This window comes from Carassius carassius, chromosome 1, assembly GCF_963082965.1.
Source record: "Carassius carassius chromosome 1, fCarCar2.1, whole genome shotgun sequence".
Lineage (NCBI taxonomy): Eukaryota > Metazoa > Chordata > Actinopteri > Cypriniformes > Cyprinidae > Carassius > Carassius carassius.
The window spans coordinates 4,155,579-4,173,645 of record NC_081755.1 but is presented as its reverse complement, the minus strand read 5'-3'; the positions used below and the strand labels follow the sequence as shown (position 1 = coordinate 4,173,645).

At 38.3% G+C, this 18,067-nt stretch overlaps 1 protein-coding gene across 3 annotated transcripts; it reads right to left on the bottom strand.

Moving 5' to 3' along the window:
• Nucleotides 1-871: 871 nt before the first annotated feature.
• On the bottom strand, nt 872-13,241 carry LOC132102764 (streptococcal hemagglutinin-like). 3 transcript variants are annotated; one of them, XM_059507519.1, is made up of 3 exons: nt 12,998-13,241; nt 1,807-2,686; nt 872-1,740 (listed from the first exon to the last, which is right to left on the bottom strand). In XM_059507519.1, the coding sequence occupies exons 1-3, from the start codon at nt 13,232-13,234 to the stop codon at nt 881-883; spliced, it is 1,977 nt and encodes a 658-aa protein (XP_059363502.1). In that variant the 5' UTR covers nt 13,235-13,241; the 3' UTR covers nt 872-880. The 3 variants fall into 3 exon arrangements, with proteins under 3 accessions (XP_059363502.1, XP_059363581.1, XP_059363419.1); XM_059507598.1 differs by having other exon boundaries at nt 872-1,755; nt 1,864-2,686; XM_059507436.1 differs by having other exon boundaries at nt 872-2,686.
• Nucleotides 13,242-18,067: the final 4,826 nt, after the last annotated feature.

Genomic DNA, 18,067 nt, shown 5'->3' with positions numbered 1-18,067 from the left:
GAAATAAGAAAGTAAATTTCAATGATATTTTGACCATTGGATAAGAAAATGTCCCCAATTTCCATTTTAGAAATCTGGTCTCCCGGTCTCCACAATAACAAAGACGGGTACACAGAAATACAATTTAGAAAAATGAAACCATTTTACCATTATTTAAAATACATATCCTATATGTGACTATAGTTTTTTTTATCATGTAATACACTTGTTTGTTCACACTGAGTTAAGTTTAACAATGTTTTCCTTTTTCTTTTCAATATCTGAGGTATATTATCAATTGTTGCTTTCAGTGTGGCTATAAAGGTGACACAAAATGATATTCAAGCTCACATGAAACACTTTCAACATTAAATAAAGTACACAGTAACAGTACACTGAAAAGAGAGTTTAATTGGAACATTAAAGATGCGGAAGAAAAAAATCTTTGAGGTGCATTTTATTATACAAAGTTTTAGGTGTGTAGTTTCAAGGTAACATTCACAGGTATAATCTAAATGCATGTATTATTAACAATGCTAGAGAAACAACTTTTATGTGGTTGACCAAATTGTCAGTGACTGTTAATTGTGTTGATATTTGTTTATAAACTTTTTTTCCTTTATTGGGATATTTTGAGGTTTATACAATATATCTCAGGTATTAAAGGGGTCATGAGCTGAGAAACCAGAATATACCCTTGATCTTTTGACATATAAGAGATCATTGTACTGTAAAAACATCCTGTAAGTTTCTGAACTCAAATTTCCTGTTAGTTTAAAAACAGCATTCTTTGATGATGTTTTCTTTGTTAAATCCTTGATAGCATATATATATATATATATATATATATATATATATATATATATATATATATATATATATATATATTTGAGTTATAAGACTAGAAAAAAGGGTAAGAAAAAATTCTGTGTAAAGGGTATAAAAAAAATTCTATGAAGATCAATGCTCCTTTAGAACTTTTGATACCAGTCTTTGGTGTCTCTTCTTCGACAGCTGTTACGGTTGTGGTCACGATTGTCTCTTCTTTGTCAGCAGTCATGGTTGTGGTCATAGTTGTCTCTTCTCTGACCACAGTTGCAGTTGAGGTCACGATTGTCTCTTCCCTAACAGCAGTCGTAGTTGTGGTCAAGGTTGTCTCTTCTCCAACCGCAATCGTGGGTATGGTCACGGTTGTCTCTTCCCTAACAGCAGTCATGGTTGTGGTCATGGTTGTCTCTTCTCCAACTGTAGTCGTGGATGTGGTGATGGTTGTATCTTCTCCAACTGCAGTCGTGGGTGTGGTCACGGTTGTCTCTTCCCTAACAGCAGTTGTGGGTGTGGTTACGGTTGTCTCTTCCCTAACAGCAGTTGTGGGTGTGGTCATGGTTGTCTCTTCTCCAACAGCAGGCGTGGTTGTGGTCATGATTGTCTCTTCTCCAGTTGCAGTTGTGTGTGTGGTCATGGTTGTCTTTTCTCTGACCACAGTCACCACACCATTTGCAGCAACACTTCCGGCCGCAACCACGACACCTCCGGCCACACCAGCTCCGGCTGCAGTCATGACACCTCCGGCCACACCAGCTCCGGCTGCATTCATAACACCTCCGGCCACACCACCTCCGGCTGCGGCCACACCACCTTCGACCACACCACCTCCGGCTGCGGCCACACCACCTTCGACCACACCACCTCCGGCTGCGGCCACACCACCTTCGACCACACCACCTCCGGCTGCAGTCGCACCACCTCCGGCCACACCAGCTCCGGCTGGACTACCTCCGGCCACACCACCTCCGGCTGCGGCCACGCCACCTTCGACCACACCACCTCCAGCTGCAGTCGCGCCACCTCCGGCTACAGACATGATAGTTCCGGCCACGACACCTCCAGCCACAACACCTCCAGCCACAACATATTTGCCTGCACCACTTTGAAACTTAGTTGCAATATCTTTGACTTTAGTCACATCATCTTTGACCTCAGTCACATCATCTTTGTCCTCAGTCACATCATCTTTGTCCTCAGTCATGCAACCTTCGATCTCAGGCATGTCTGACAGTGTCATAGATGCTGATTTTAATTCTTTAGGTGCATCAATTTTTTTGAGTGTTCTTTCAGTTTCCATATTTTCCTGTGGAAACTGTTCGGCAATATGTTTTGTAACTGCTTGATAATGAACTGGCTTACCATTGTTGTCAAGGCCAGCCACAACATAATCACATCTTTGACAAACTTTTGGAACTCCATTTTCTAATTTGACATCATAAATATACATTTTGTTCATGCTTCTGTATAAAATGTTATTATGAGCTTTGTTATTATGACCTTTAATTTCATATTTAAGGTCACGTGTGAATATTTTACTGATATCACTGAGATCTTGTCTTGCCATGAAGGACTGTGTCTCTGGTTCGTGAAACTCTGTATTCTTGTTCGCACATTTTTTTCTGTAATTCATGGCATCATCCCACTTCTCCTTCCAATAGTCTGTGTCACATGGAGATTTAGGACTGTCCACTAGATGTTTTTTATTAAAATCATGTGCTCTGGGAGCACGTTTGTATCTATTGTGTAATTTTGGACAAATACACAAAAATTCTTTCTGAGTAATGATGGAATTTATATCAATGTTTGAATAGAATCCTCCAGGAAAATGTTGGCTTTCTTTGTCTTGTTGAAACACCATGAAACTGCAGGTTTTTTCCACCTAAAAAGAAAAAGATTTACAACCAAGGTCAAATGATATAAAGATATATGACAGTGGTACTTCAGAGGTAACTCCATTGAAAAAGTCCCCCCCCCCTTGATAATTTTGTTGTTGTGATGCAATTGCTCAATTTGTGAGTGTCCTTCTACCCAGTGCAGAAAAATAAACAAAAGGGTTAAGATGGGCTCATTAAAGACCAGTCATGCTGCTGCATTCAGGATCATTTGTATAGGTTTGATTGCACATGATGGAATTTCAATTTGACACATCCAGTGAGATGCCTGCACTCAGTTGTCAAGTCATCATAGGTACATCACAATGGCAACATACTAGTATTACTTTAGATAGTTTATTGCACATTAATGCACATTAATAAACATGACTGTAAATGTAACATAATTAGCCAAAAAGGCTGTTAGCTTTTAGATCTCATGGGGCGTTCACACCAGACACGACTTGCACGAATAAATCGCGATATTCATGCGTAGTTGGGTGCTTGAGCATTTCGAGTTTACTCGCGTCATGGAAGGGGCTTCTGCCAGATGAGTTCACGCAGCATTCTGATCCCAACCACGAATTATTCAGATAATTTTACAAATATTTCTGTTATCGTTTCATGAAATGTAGTTTTAAAAGTATTTCAGGAGAGAATGTAGTGGTTTTAAACTCAAATATGCGGTTTATTTATAAAGACACTGCTTATTTAAAAATGTGTTTCGCCAATCTCGGAGGCGATCAGCGGGAGCTCAGTGATCATGTTACCGACGAGAGCAGTCTTGACTTGGCTTGTGCTTCTGAAATTTGCCACTGGCACTGATGTCTCTTTTGTGGTTAAACATAAAATATAATTCCTTCATTATTGTTTTGGATTTTTCCTCCGCTTACTACGTCGTAATCAAGTCACTAAAGCAAGCTCCTGATTGGATAACGCGGCGCGAATTTTCGCCTAAGTTCTGATTTTTTAACTCGAGCGAATCGTGCCGCAGGTTGTCTAGTCGCGTCTTTGCATTGACTTGACATGTAAATCACTCGCGCATTTACGTCTGGTGTGAACGCACCATTAGGTCCTGTCCACACAGACACGCATTTAGCTGTATATGCAAAAATTTTGTATCGTATAGACGTTTTGGGAGAGTGGATAAAACTGAAATGACTGCCTTGCGTTCTCGTGTGGACAGCCAACCTGTATATTTTCTAAAACAATGTCATCAGCCCACACTCACCCCTAGTCAGACATGGCTATGTCATGCAACAGCAACAACAACATGAACAAACACTGAATCATTGTCTTTTTTAACTAACATTAACACTGATTAATAAATGTATTGTTCCATGTTTGTTTTTAGGTTTATGCACATATTCAAAGTCTTTTTCTCTGTTTTTAGTGTATCTCTGTGGCAGAATTACAGTGCCACATACTGGTCTGTCATGTATACTACATTGTTTTGTTTCAGTAACGTGTGTACTCAGATAATTCTTGAGACGATGGGAAAAAAAAGATAGTATAGGGAAAGCTCTGGCTTTTTGTGGATCTAGCATTAGATTTAAGGTTACTTTTTAGGCAAGGCAAATTTATTTATATAGCACATTTCGTACACAATGGTAATTCAAAGTGCTTTACATAAAAGAAAGTAAAATAAGCATGAAGAAAAATAATAACAAAAATAGTACAAGCAATTTTAAAACTTTGAAGATGACTGAAAAATGGACTTATTTAAAAGGAATTTAAAAACAGAAATAGAAAATAATTTTACATGAAAAAAAAACAACAAAAAAAACTGAAAATTTAAAATCGAAAATGTTCGGACATCGCACAGTGCTCATTCAATAAATGCACAGCTTAAAAGATGAGTTTTAAGTTTAGATTTAAATGTGACTAGTGTTTTAGCACATCTGATCTCTTCTGAAAGTTGATTCCAACTGTGGGCGGCATAGTAACTAAAGGAGGACTCCCCCTGTTTTGTGTGAACCCTTGGTATTTCTAACTGACTCGATCCTAATGATCTGAGTGCTCTGTTATGTTTATATTCAGTGACCAAATGTGCAATATATTTCGGTCCTAGGTCATTGAGTGACTTATAGACGAGTAGAGTAAAAGTACTTTAAAATCAATCCTAAATGTAACTGGAAGCCAGTGTATCCAGTGAATTCTGGCAGCAGTGTTCTGGATGAGCTGCAGCTGTCTAATGGTCTTCTTGTGAAGGCCGGTGAGGAGCCTAATACAATAGTCCACCCTGCTGGTGATAAAGGCATGAACAAGTTTCTCAAAGTCTTGACTGGAAACAAAACATCTAATTCTTGCAATGTTTTTTAAATGATAGTATGCTAATTTAGTTACTTTGACATGACTACTGAAACTAAGGTCTGTCTCCAGAATCACACCAAGATTCCTGCCTTGATTTTTTGTTGTTTGTCCCCTAGAGCCAAGTTACACATTTACCTTGAAAACTTCATCTTTGTTTCCAAATGCAATGACTTCAGTTTTTTCCTTGTTTAACTGAAGAAAGTTCTGGCACATCCAACTATTAATTTCATCAATGCATTGGCAGAGGGAGTCAATTGGGCTGTAGTCATTTGGAGATAAGGCTAGGTAAATCTGGGTATCATCAGCATAGCTGTGATAGACAATTTGGTTCTTTCTCATTATTTGACTTAGTGGGAGCATATACAGGCTAAACAAGAGTGGTGCAAGAATTGACCCTTGTGGGACTCCTCATGTCATGGACGTCCACTTAGACTTATGCTCTCCTAGACTCACATAATAGCCTCTCCCTTCTAAGTATGACTTGAACCATTTGAGTACCACCCCAGAAAGCCCGACCCAGTTTTCCAGTCTCTCTAGTAGTATGTTATGATCGACAGTGTCAAACGCAGCACTGAGATCTAGCAATACCAGCACTGATATATTGCCAGAGTCACAATTTAAGCGAATATCATTTATTATCTTAATGAGTGCTGTCTCTGTGCTGTGATCCGGTCGGAAACCAGACTGAAATTTGTCTAGGTATCCATTTGAGTTTAAGTATTTGTCCAGCTGATTAAAAACTACCTTTTCTATAATTTTGCGTATAAAGGAAGATTAGATATTGGTCTAAAATTGCTCAAAATGGTGTTATCAAGATTGCTCTTTTTCAGGAGGGGCTTAACAACTGCTGTTTTCAGGGAGTTTGGAAATGTCCCAGAAAGAAGTGAGGCATTCACCACTTCTAAGAGATCTGCTTCTAAGCAGTTAAGCATACTTTTGAAAAAAGATGTGGGTAGTGTGTCAAGATAGCAGGTTGATGATTTTAGGTGCTGCACTATGTCTTTCAATCTGTCTGACCTCTGCATTACTTGAGGATGTGCTAATCGCCCTCCTGATATTGATTATCTTGTCAGAATAGAAGGAAGCAAACTCATTGCATTTGCTGTCTGAGAGCATTTCACTGGGAATCTGACTTGGGGGGTTTGTCAGTCTCTCAACAGTGGCAAAAAGAGTACGAGTGTTGTTTAAGTTACTGTTTATAAGGTCTGAGAAGAAATTCTGTCTAGCTGTGGCTAGTTTCACATTAAAAACATGAAGGCTGTCTTTATAGATGCTATAGTGAATTTCAAGTTTTGTCTTCTGCCACATCCGCTCTGCTTTTCTGCATTGTCTGTTCATAGTCTGAACTGCTGTTGATCTTCTCCAAACTGATTTCTCTGTTTGTTTTCTTACTGACTGTTATTGGACCTATATCATCAATAACATTCTTAACTTTTGAGTTTAAGGAATCAAGGAGAATATCAACAGAGTCTGCAGAAATGCTTGGTGTTAAAGATATAGCCTCCATAAATACTACACTTGTGTTCTCGTTAATGCATCTCCTTCTGACAGAGACCGATCTAGATTCAGTTGTAGCAGACATCAAAATATCAAAGAAAATACAGAAGTGATCAGATAGTGCTATGTCCTTAATAACAATGGATGAAATGTTTAGACCCCTACTGATAATTAAGTCTAGAGTGTGTCCACCTTTGTGTGTTGCTGAATCAAGTCAAAAGTGTTTAGAACCGTTATCATTTCTTTTGTAGTTTTGTTTTCTGCATTGTCTATGTGAATATTAAAATCCCCTGCAATAGCAAAACAGTCAAACTCTGAGGAAATCATTGATAACATTTCTGTGACCTCTTCAACAAAGGCTGGAGAGTATTTTGGAGGCCTGTAAATAATAATAAACAGAATACGTGGAGCACCTTTCAGTACAATCCCTAGATATTCAAAAGACAAGTACTGACCAAATGACACTTGCTTGCATTGATAGACATCTTTAAATAGAGCAGCTACACCTCCACCTCTCCTAACAGTCCTGCAGACAGTCATGTAAGTGAAGTTAGGAGGGGCTGCTTCATTAAGGACTGTTGCATTGCAGCTGTCTTCAAGCCATGTTTCATTTAGAAATATAAAATCCAGATTGTTTGTGGTTATAAAGTCATTGATTAGAAATGATTTATTTTTTGTGAGCGAATGTTTAACCCTCTGGAGTCTAAGGGTATTTTTGGGGCCTGGAGAAGTTTTGTCATGCCCTGACATTTGTGCTTTTTTCAGTTTCTTATAAATATCTGAATGGGTAAAGTCTAATCTCACTGTAAACAGCACAAACTGGGTTATAATAATATGTTAAATGCATGTATATACCTGATTGTGTCTTTGAAAAAAAAAAATATTATGCGTGGTTAGTGAAAAACTAAAAATGTTAAAACACATTTGAAAAAGGCAAAAAAACACATAAAGAACAATGGTTCCCGGGATTTTTGAGAACTGGAGCTTGTAGCCTAGAATTTTTTTTTCTAAATTATGTGAAAATCATCTTGTTTACTAACTTACAGAAAACAATATATTGATTTACATTTTCTAAGAAACTTTTTGTTGGTAAAAGTCATATGCGAGTAGGCGTCAACTACCATGAATATCATTGTGACTTACACCTGAGAAGACAAAGGCCTGCATAATGAGCTGCATAATGAGCCTCTCAGTCAGCTGTGCCACTGAGAGGAAGGAGTTACAAGAAAGAATGTGAGAGCAAAATAAATCTATATAATTTTATGTTTGTAGTTTATTAAGAATATATTTAATTATCCCACAACATAATTTAATATCCACTAGGGGGAGCAGTTAAACAGTTTATCAGGAACAATCAAAGCTGACTTTCAAACAAATTTTTGGCATCATTACTCCAGTCACACAATCCTTCAGAAATCCTTTTAACAATCTTATTTTCTACAAAAAAAAAAACATTTATTGTTGTTATTATTATCATTATTACTATTATTATTAATGTTGAAAAGAGCTGAGAATATTTTTTAGGTTTTTTAGGGGGAATAAATTGAAAGAACAGCATTGTTTTTACATTTGTTAGCCTACAGTTATTTATTTGTTACATTTATATTATTTACATCAAGCTTTTGAATGGTATAGTATTGTATATTGTTATTGAAACTTCATAATGTTTCACTTGATTATATTATTATTCAGGAATTATAGTTTGGAAAAAGTCTTTGGAAAAAGTCTAACAAGTAAAATTTTTAGACGTTATGTGAAAACTAATAAATAAATAAAAAGAGACTTACTCATGTTTATGATCTCTGCTGAATAAAGTGCTTTATTATTTTTTTTCTGAGGAAATCCATTTCTCAAATCCTCAACCACATCACATCTTTTTGGGGTGATTTATGTCTTATTCCTCTCATCGCGAAGCAAACAGTAAAATAAAAGAACTTGAAGAACAGTCTCGCTGCTTTTTCTTCTGTTATGGGCGTATTCAAGCCGCGCGCTTCAGTTTGAATCTGAATAGCGCGTTCAGCGCGGGGGCGTGGTCACATTAGATATAATGAAGGGAGACATGAAAAACAGACATTGCGTTGTTTTCATATGGATTACTTTATCACAGAATATCTGTTTTCGGTGGCACTTGTTTAGTTTAAAAGTAGACATGTCAAGCTTTCTATAGATATCTCGCACATGTATTTTCGTTGAGTATTCATGGAGTTACAGTTCATTTTAATGATGTGTTTGTAAATGAAGATCAGCGCAGACAAAGGCTGCAGACAGCACACCTTGTTTGTTATCTTTATTTTATAAGTGCACAAAGTTTTGTTGTTTTTATGTCTGTATCCAAAAAAAGTAGACCCTTTACAGATTCGATTGATGTATTGCTCTTATCTGTACGATTAAAACTGAAAGTGTAATTTAAGTTCTTTTCGGGGTTATCAGGAGAAAATGACTCAAAACGCGTATCCGTGTTAATCGACTTCAGAGGGTTAAAGATGCTAATTTGATGGCTAGTTTGATGCATAATAGGCTGCAGATTAGATGAGTTTGCCCTTTGGCTTGAGAAGGCCTTAGACTTTCTATCACGTGATAAAACTGAAATGGAGAAAGCTACAGGCACACTGGGTTCCCGCTTGTTCTGTAAGAATTTGTGAATGTTGCTGCTATTATAGCGGGGACCCAACACATATCACTGAGAGCTGCTATCAGTTGTTTTTGGTTCACCTTCAGCAGATAGAGGGTTTGGGCCCAGGCGTTGAGGCAGCGGTGGGAGAACTCTCACAGGAGCAGGGTCCACAGGCTTGGTTGAAGGGCCCGCCGTTTTTTAGTTGATATCTGCGGGCTTGCAGCAAATGAGTGAGAGAGTTTATTCCCAGCATACACCTATTCCTCCATTTTCTGTGAGAAGCACAGAAGTGGAGATGCTGGAGAGAGGGATAATATGTCCGGTGAGTGGGGCTGTGTCTCTGGTGTTTCCGGTGACTGTGATATGTTGTCCTGGCTTCCCTGGCTGTTCTCCAGAAAGTCGTCCTTGGATGCTGAGTCTTGTAGCTGTTTTGAAACATCACAATCTATCTGTGAGGAGCTCTGTGGGCAGGGCTCAGCTGGTATAGTGTCCATCAGCAGTGCTTGTTGTGACTGCATGGTGTTATCAGTGTCCTTGTGGGATATGTCAACCACATGATGACTCGGACCCGGTGTGTGTGTGCTGAATTGATTAACACACTCTCCTGAAGGATGACGGAGGGAAAAGTAGATTGTCCTTAAACACTCTAGCACTAAGTTTGTTTGGGTGGAGGCCATCCTGTTAAACAATTGTCTATGGCCCCAGAAAAGATTGAAGTTGTCGATGAAATTCACACCTTTTATACTGCAAGATCTTTGTAGCCATGTGTTCAGCCCAAGCAACCGTGAAAACTTATTTGTTCCCTTTGCTGGGAGTGGTCCACTGATAAACGTCTGTACTTTGAGTCTTCGAAGTGTTTCAAAGAGTTCACTGAAGTCCTTCTTAAGGAGTTCTGACTGCTCTTTCCGAATATCATTCTTCCCCACATGGATGATGATTCGATTTGCAGTCTTGTGCTTCATCAGAATGTTCTGAAGTTCCTTGTTCACATCAGAGACCGTTGCTTGAGGAAGGCAGCATGTTTTTGTAGTCCTGCTACTGATGTTTCTGATAATAGAGTCACCCACTATCAGAGTCCTGGGCTCAGCTGTGCTCTGAGCTGAATGCCGCTGTCGAATGGAAGTGATGGAAGTGAAGTGACATTCAGCCAAGTATGGTGACCCATACTCAGAATTTGTGCTCTGCATTTAACCCATCCAAAGTGCACACACACACAGCAGTGAACACACATACACACTGTGAACACACACACGGAGCAGTGGGCAGCCATTTATGCTGCGGCGCCCGGGGAGCAGTTGGGGGTTCAATGCCTTGCTCAAGGGCACCTAAGTCGTGGTATTGAAGGTGGAGAGAGAACTGTACATGCACTCCCCCCACCCACAATTCCTGCCGGCCCGGGACTCGAACTCACAACCTTTCGATTGGGAGTCCGACTCTCTAACCATTAGGCCACGACTTCTGTCTGCTCAACCTTGAGCGCCTCTTAGTAGAGGTGTTAGCTGCTGGCTGATCCAATAGATTTTTAATCACATTTGGAGATTCCTCACCCGCATTCATTAATGCTTCAAATCTTTTCTCAAGATGTATAGGGGGTGGTAGAATACTGGTATTTACAAGCCTTGTCATAGTCGTATCTGGGGTAGAGGAAGCTATGGCAGCAATGCGAGAAACTCGTGAAAATCTGATGAAAATCTGATGTCTCGTGTCCTCGTGGAGAAGTCGTGGTCTAATGGTTAGAGAGTTGGACTCGCAATTGAAAGGTTGTGAGTCCGAGTCTCGGGCCGGCAGGAATTGTGGGTGGGGGGAGTGCATGTACAGTTCTCTCTCCACCTTCAATACCACAACTTAGGTGCCCTTGAGCAAGGCATTGAACCCCCAACTGCTCCCTGGGCGCCACAGCATAAATGGCTGCCCACTGCTCCGTGTGTGTGTTCACAGTGTGTATGTGTGTTCACTGCTGTGTGTGTGTGCACTTTGGATGGGTTAAAAGCAGAGCACGAATTCTGATTATGGGTAACCATACTTGGCTGAATGTCACTTCACTCACTTTGGGTCTCGCTCCCTGTTTGTGCCATCGATTAGTGTGGCGATCAGTTTCGACTTGTTCCTCTACACTTGGTATAAACTGTTGAGATTCAGAAGATTCATTGGACTCACTGGCTGTATGCTGAGAGGGTCCAAGATGTTCTGATGAGTGTTCCGCCTGTTTTGGAAGTCCAGCAATTAACTTTGTTTCAAGAATCACATTCCTTTGTAGAAGTTTGCAGCAGTTCATGCAACAAGTAGATCCAACAGGAGGCATTTTCCCTCTCTTTTCTCTGAATGTAGGCAGTTGTTATCCCGTTTCCGGAATGTAAGCTGCTGGCAGTGGGAGGCAAAGTCTTCTTTTTGTAGTATTATTCCAGTCCCAAAGAGTTTTTAGTTTTAGGGTTTGTGCCAAAAATCTGTTGTTTGAGCACTGTGCTGATCTGCTGAAGTAAAAATCTTAGAAAAATCAGATAAAAGTACAGAAATAAGAAGCAAAGCGCAGAGCAGTAAGCTAGAACGTCCGAACGGTAGCGAAGCCGGAAGTGTCGGTTTTTAACCTCAGTTTAACTGGAACTGAGGTTTTTAGGCCTCAGTGGGGTTTTTTTTAATCAGTGAATGTCAGAGATTTGTGTTTTCTGTGTCATTAGAATGAGACAGTACTGTACATGCACTGACAATTTTTTAACCGCACGTACAACGTACCCGCAGCTTGCACAAGCACTTGTGAATAATTTTTACACTACTTACTTTGTCCACAAGGTGTCAACAGTATACCGGGCTGGTGTTTGACAGTTGGAAAAAAAGGAAGAGACAGAACAAGAACAACAAACTAATGAAGATTAGCAGATACCCACATAGATGAGTGTAAAGGGTTAAAAGACATCCACAACTCTGTTTAAAACAAGTATAAAGACATTTTTAGCACTCATAACATTTGAAGTGAAAAGACGCAGACACTGGACAAGAACAATTCAAGAAAGAAGGCTGTTAAGGAACATATGAGCACTTGGCTACTTGTTTTCTGGTGGAGTGTGGTACTGCCACCATCCAGTCAAGATTACAGTGGTCCCGATCCCTGAAGTTGGTCTTGACCTATTTCTTGACTAGCTATTTTTATGTTTGACTTTCACAGCATTAACATTCCCATAGCATCAACACTATGACACAGGGTCATGTACTTTTAAAAGGGAACATTAAGGGTTATGCATGTAAAATGGTTTCGTGAAAAGGCAATGAGAGGCTTCCTCATGTTTACTACTGATTTAACCAAAAATTCATCATGCATATTTTAAATATACAAGACGACAAACATAAAAATACACAATATGGCTCTTTTCTAATGGTCATATTGAAAGAAAACACAAAATCTTTTAAATTGAACCCTAGAATATAAAAAAGCAGCATTATTTTTAAATGTATGCTTTCCCGGCCTCATCCCCCGCTCACCACAGCATTAAGTGTGTGACAAGTATATTACCAATGCTAATGCTGCTTTATTTCCTATTGTGGTCTTTGATCTTAAAAATAGCTGATGATACATAAAATGCAGCACATATCCTTTAAATTTATTTTTTTGAGACTATTTAGTTTTTGACAGGCTAAACAATAATTCCATAATATTTGCTATTTAATGTTTTTTTAATACAATTTTATTTGTGATCAAGTGCATGCAGACTGCTATATTCTGAATCAAAAATTTTCCTAATTTGACATATTTCATTTAATATAACGCATTCTTTCTTAACCACATTTTATCAACATAAAAATATAAAAACCATGTATGTCCTGACAGGAAGGGTTGTGACATTATTTTCTATATGCAAAAAATAATATTATTAATTAGTATGCTTGCTTCTTAAAATCTCACCTTCAGTGACAGACTCTCCAGATGCCATTTTGCAGGATCCAGTCGCACATTTTCACTTACAGACAGGTTCACACTGGGACAAGACAAATTGGTCTGCAATTGCATCGTTGCACAAGGTTTCCCTGAACCCAGGTGTGCATTCTGATTCAGAAATGGAAAAGGACAATTGAGGCGAATCCCCTCAGATACGGGACAGAATGCCAGAAATAAGTAAAGGAGTTGAACTGTTGCTGTCATTTTGGCTGCCAATTCATCAGCTATGTGAAAAAATTCATGCAAAGACCAATATAAAGGACACCTAGTCAATAAATAACCATGCAGATCACGTTAGAGATGTTTGTAAAGGTCATGGACACTAGATAAAGGTCTGCCAGTATTGCTGTTTTCCGTAAGGGGTTTGCACGGTAAAACTTAAAAAAGGCTTTTGACTGGCTGAGCAAGGATCATATTGATTTGGCCCTGTGCCGGAGACCCACTAACCGTAAATGACAAGGAGCACTTTAGCCTTAAACTTCAAATTTATTTTTCTTCCATTACGAGTAGTAATGATAATAGTAATCTTTAATCAAAAATGTACCCTTTGAGATTTTAAAATGCTTTAAGGATAAGCAGCGTTATTTATGTATTTACGTTATGATGAGTAGGGTATAGATCCGCTGCTGCCTCCTCCTGAAGTCCACAACCAGCTCCTTGGTTTTGCTGACATTCAGAAAGAGACCGTTTGTTTGGCACCATGATGTCAGACTCTACCTCATCAAGGTAGGCAGCCTTATGGTTGTTGGAGATGAGGCCCATCACCACTGTATCATCCACAAACTTGATGACAGAAGTGGAGGTGTAGGGGACACAGTCATATGAGTAAAGAGAGTAAAGCAGCGGGCTCAAAACACATCCTTGTGGGGCTCTTGTACTCAGGATGATGATGTTGGAAGGGGTCTTACCCACCCTCACTATCTGAGGTCTGCATGATAGAAAATCAAGAACCTAGTCACAGAGTTGGGCATTCTGTCCGAGGTTTCTGAGCTTGGAGACCAGATTGTGGGGGACTATAGTGTTGAAGGCTGAGCTATAATCTATAAACAGCAGCTTCACATAATTCTCTTTATTGCTTTTGGTGTGGGTGAGAGTGGTGTGCAGGAGATGGGACACAGCATCCTCAGTACACTTATTAGGGCGAACTGGAGTGGGTCAGTGTTGTTAGAGATAGAGGAGCAGATGGTGTTCTTGATAAGCCTCTCAAAAACCTTCATAACTAGTCCCACTGGTCACTCAATACTATTATACTCATACTATTATAAACCATTTGATGTATGCAGATGATTTGGTGATTTTTTTTTGTCCATACAGTGCTGGTCTTCAGCAGTTACTGAGGATTTGTTCTTGATATGGTTCAGATTTTGATATTAAATATAATGCCAAAAAGAGTAATATTATGATTCTTAGGACTAGGGAAAACAGGAAACTGACATTTCCTGACTTCCTTAAAGTATGTATTGAGGTTAAATACTTAGGGCATTATATAACTGATGACATGTCTGATGATAGGGATATTTACAGACAGTTTTGTACACTGTATGCCCAGGCCAATATGTTGATTTGCAAATTTGGAATGCGCTCAGGATCTCTGAAGACTACACTTTTTAAAGCATTCTGTACCCCAATGTATACTGGTCATTTGTGATGGCATTACAGAAACAACAGCATGCAGAGACTAAAAGTTTATAATGATGGTATCCGATTAGAGCTTAAGGTACCACAATGGAGCAGTGCAAGCCAAATGTCTGTCAGTGCTCGTGTGCCAACCTGCGCTGCTGTGTTGTGTAATCTCATGTACAGGTATATGGGTAGGTTATCAGAAACTGCAAACAGTACACAAACTTGGTTCAAACTAAGTTCAGTCAGGCTTTTTCCAAATATGTGGAATCAATGGCGTTTTAGTACACAGGTAATTATGTGATTTTGTGGGTTTTGTCCTTGTGTGTGTATTTGTATGTTGTCTCTTTGCTGGACTGAGTGTGTCCTTAATAAAGTTTGATGATGATGATGATGTGAAAAAAAATATTCACACTGATGGTCTTTGGGGTCCCCATGCAACAAAATGTAATTTTGTAACAAATTAGTCGTTGTTTTTTTTAGGGTTTTTTTGGCAAATGTAATTTTACTCTGTTTATTGATGTTTTTACTCCTTATTTGTGCAGTTTTTTAGAGGATTTATATTTTTTACAATTAATAAAAAATAATTAAAAAAAAAAAGTATTTTTATTTTTATACAAAAACAGCTTTTTATGTAATATTCACTTTATAAAAGACACACATTTCTAAATTTCATTCATGGGGATAACATGGATAATTTGACATGGTTTGGTGTATGATTTTTAATTTGCACGAATTTGTACAACCTCACTCGTACGATTTTATACGATTTGTCTAAACCCCTGTGTCGGTTAGATTTAGGGGCGGGGTTAGGTGTAGATCGGTGGTATAAATTCACACGAATTGTGCAACTCATAAAATACATACGATTTAGCAAAAATCATATGAATTTGTACGAGTGTGGTCGTATAAATTTGTATGAATAAGCCACCTCGTAAAATATTTACGAAGTGCTGTGAGATCGGGTTGTTTTTGCCCATCTTTTGGAAAATGCGGTTTTAAAAGTAAAAAATGATCACTTTTACCACTAGATGGCTATAGACGCTCCACTATTAGCTATTTGACTAACTGAAAAATATTTTCCCACGTTTTTTTCAGTTGGATCATTCATTTTCAGTTGAGTTTTACTCTTATTTTTATGTACATAGTTCCAGTTCCTAGATATAAATGAGAAAATGAATAAAATGTAAAAACCATTATGTATTATTATTATTATTTATTTATTAGTTTATTTTTTTACCAATTTGCAGATTAAACAGTGTTCTGCGTGACTGTCACAGTCAAGGAACAATACACTCCAATAGTTGTGTTTCATATTATTGTTGTTATTATTATACAATTTTTGTTCAAATAATGAATTGCTTAATTTGTTTGTGTAGGTGCATGAATCATGGGAGTTGGTAGGCATGGATTAGTTGGCAAGTTGTCCATGACCTCTTCTGGTAATCAGTACATTTTTGTGTTCACGGATTACTTCACAAAGTGGCTGGAGGCTCATCCACTTACCTCCAAAACTGCAGAGGAAGTAACAATGTGCATTTTTTTTTTTTTGAAATTTTATTACCTCCATCCACACCATTTACCTGCCTTACTGTTTGTTCATGTTCATCTGTTTTGTTTGAAGTCTATCAATTATCTGCTCAGTCATGTTCTCAATAAATTAAATTATTTGACTTATTACATCTGATCATTGTTGTCTGAGTCACCCTAACACTGATTGCTGTGTAATAAATCCAGTGTTTCAATGTTATCTGTAATCTGTACACTTTTCAGAAGACTTGAGTGATCTCTGTCAGTTCTGTGGGGGAGACATCAACCCAAGTGATCCAGTGTTGACACCTGCTTGGGTAACCTGCTTTTATTTTAAAAGCAAATATTTAATAAAAAAAATAAAAAATACATTAATTTGATTGTTCTTTGCATTGCCCCATCAGATTGCGACAGGTGGTACCACCAGTCATGTGTTGGCAATCCACCATTGGAGGAGAACTATTAGTGCCCTGTGTGTATTCTGAAGACCTAGATTAAATGTTGCAATATTTAAATAATCTGGAAATATATAAATATAATATAATATGGTGTTATAATTAGATTAAATGTTGCAACATTTAAATGATATAAAACTTTTCAGTGGATGTCACGTTAACTTTTCAAAATTTGTTTTTGTAATAATTGTATGTTGTTATTATTACATATAATTGTTATAATGAAATACATCTGTTTCCCCTGTGTTTTCGGTGTATCGGATCGTTCTGTAGATGAAAGTTGTTACGCATGATGAAGACCCTTAAATACATCACCAGCATCACTGCAGTACTTTATGAAGCCTCAGAAGGGAATATGTGAGGAGGGAACCATATTTCTTAGGCCTTTAAGAAAATCTGTTCCCTCGTGTTTTCGGTGTATGAGACTGTTCTGTAAATTAGTTTTATTAAGAAGATTCGTTTTTCTAGAGGTGAGTAGCTTCATAATAATAACAACATAGTATTGTACATTTCAGAATGGTTTATTCATGTTAAATATAAGGTTGTGTGTCAACCTTGACACACACCAACAACAACATAATATAATAATGTTAACGACCGTCAAAATTCGTTTATTAAACGATCATTAGCTGTTATACAGAGTTTCTCAAAAGGTAAAGTTAGCTGTAGCCTAAACCACGAAAGACTGAGCTAAAAAACCAGCAAAAACAATACATTTTACTTATGTTTTTGATGTGAAGTAGGAAATAACATAAAAAACTGACGTTTGAGATAATAAAGCACACCATCTTCCGCTTCGAAATCATGACGTTGGGTTTTCACGCATGCACGCCGAAGGGGAAACGGGAATCGAATTCACCGGAACAACAGGCGTGGATCAAACAGTGTGGGAGGCACACCATACACAACTAAATGTTGACAGGATTAACAAACACACCTAAGTTTGCTCCAAGGTAAGAACACGCTAATGTTAGCTAGCTAACTCAACTTGGAAATAATGATGGTTCTTTGTTCATAATGCATATATTTGAACGTAAAAAAAGATGACAACTACTGATGATATTGGCACTCCCCTTATTTTGTTACCCCTCGGCTTGTGCCACTGCTGTGGTAGACCTGTGCAGGAGGACTTTGTTTGTGTTGTTGATGATCATATATGTCTCAGCTCAGCATCTCACTGGCTCTTGCCAGATCCAAAGCATAGATTAGACCCACAACGTGTTAGCAGTAGCCTGGCGCGCTAAAAATATAAACGGGGGAATGTTAAAATTGCAAAGTGGTCAGGCTAATGTTTTTGTTTATTCCACAAGACTTAAAGATAAGCTGTTTGATTTATAATTATTGGATTATTTTTAAAATTTCACGTACCCTGCTGTGCATGGACATATCTGTTCCTCAATTTGTGCGTGTCTCATTTGAATGGTCAGCGAAT

Excerpts from the sequence above, each read along its gene's own strand:
- LOC132102764 (XM_059507436.1), bottom strand. The coding sequence starts at position 13,234 with ATGACAGCAACAGTTCAACTCCTTTACTTATTTCTGGCATTCTGTCCC. Across the intron at positions 2,687-12,997 it reads TGGAGAGTCTGTCACTGAAG|GTGGAAAAAACCTGCAGTTT; the intron begins GTGAGATTTTAA and ends TTTTCTTTTTAG.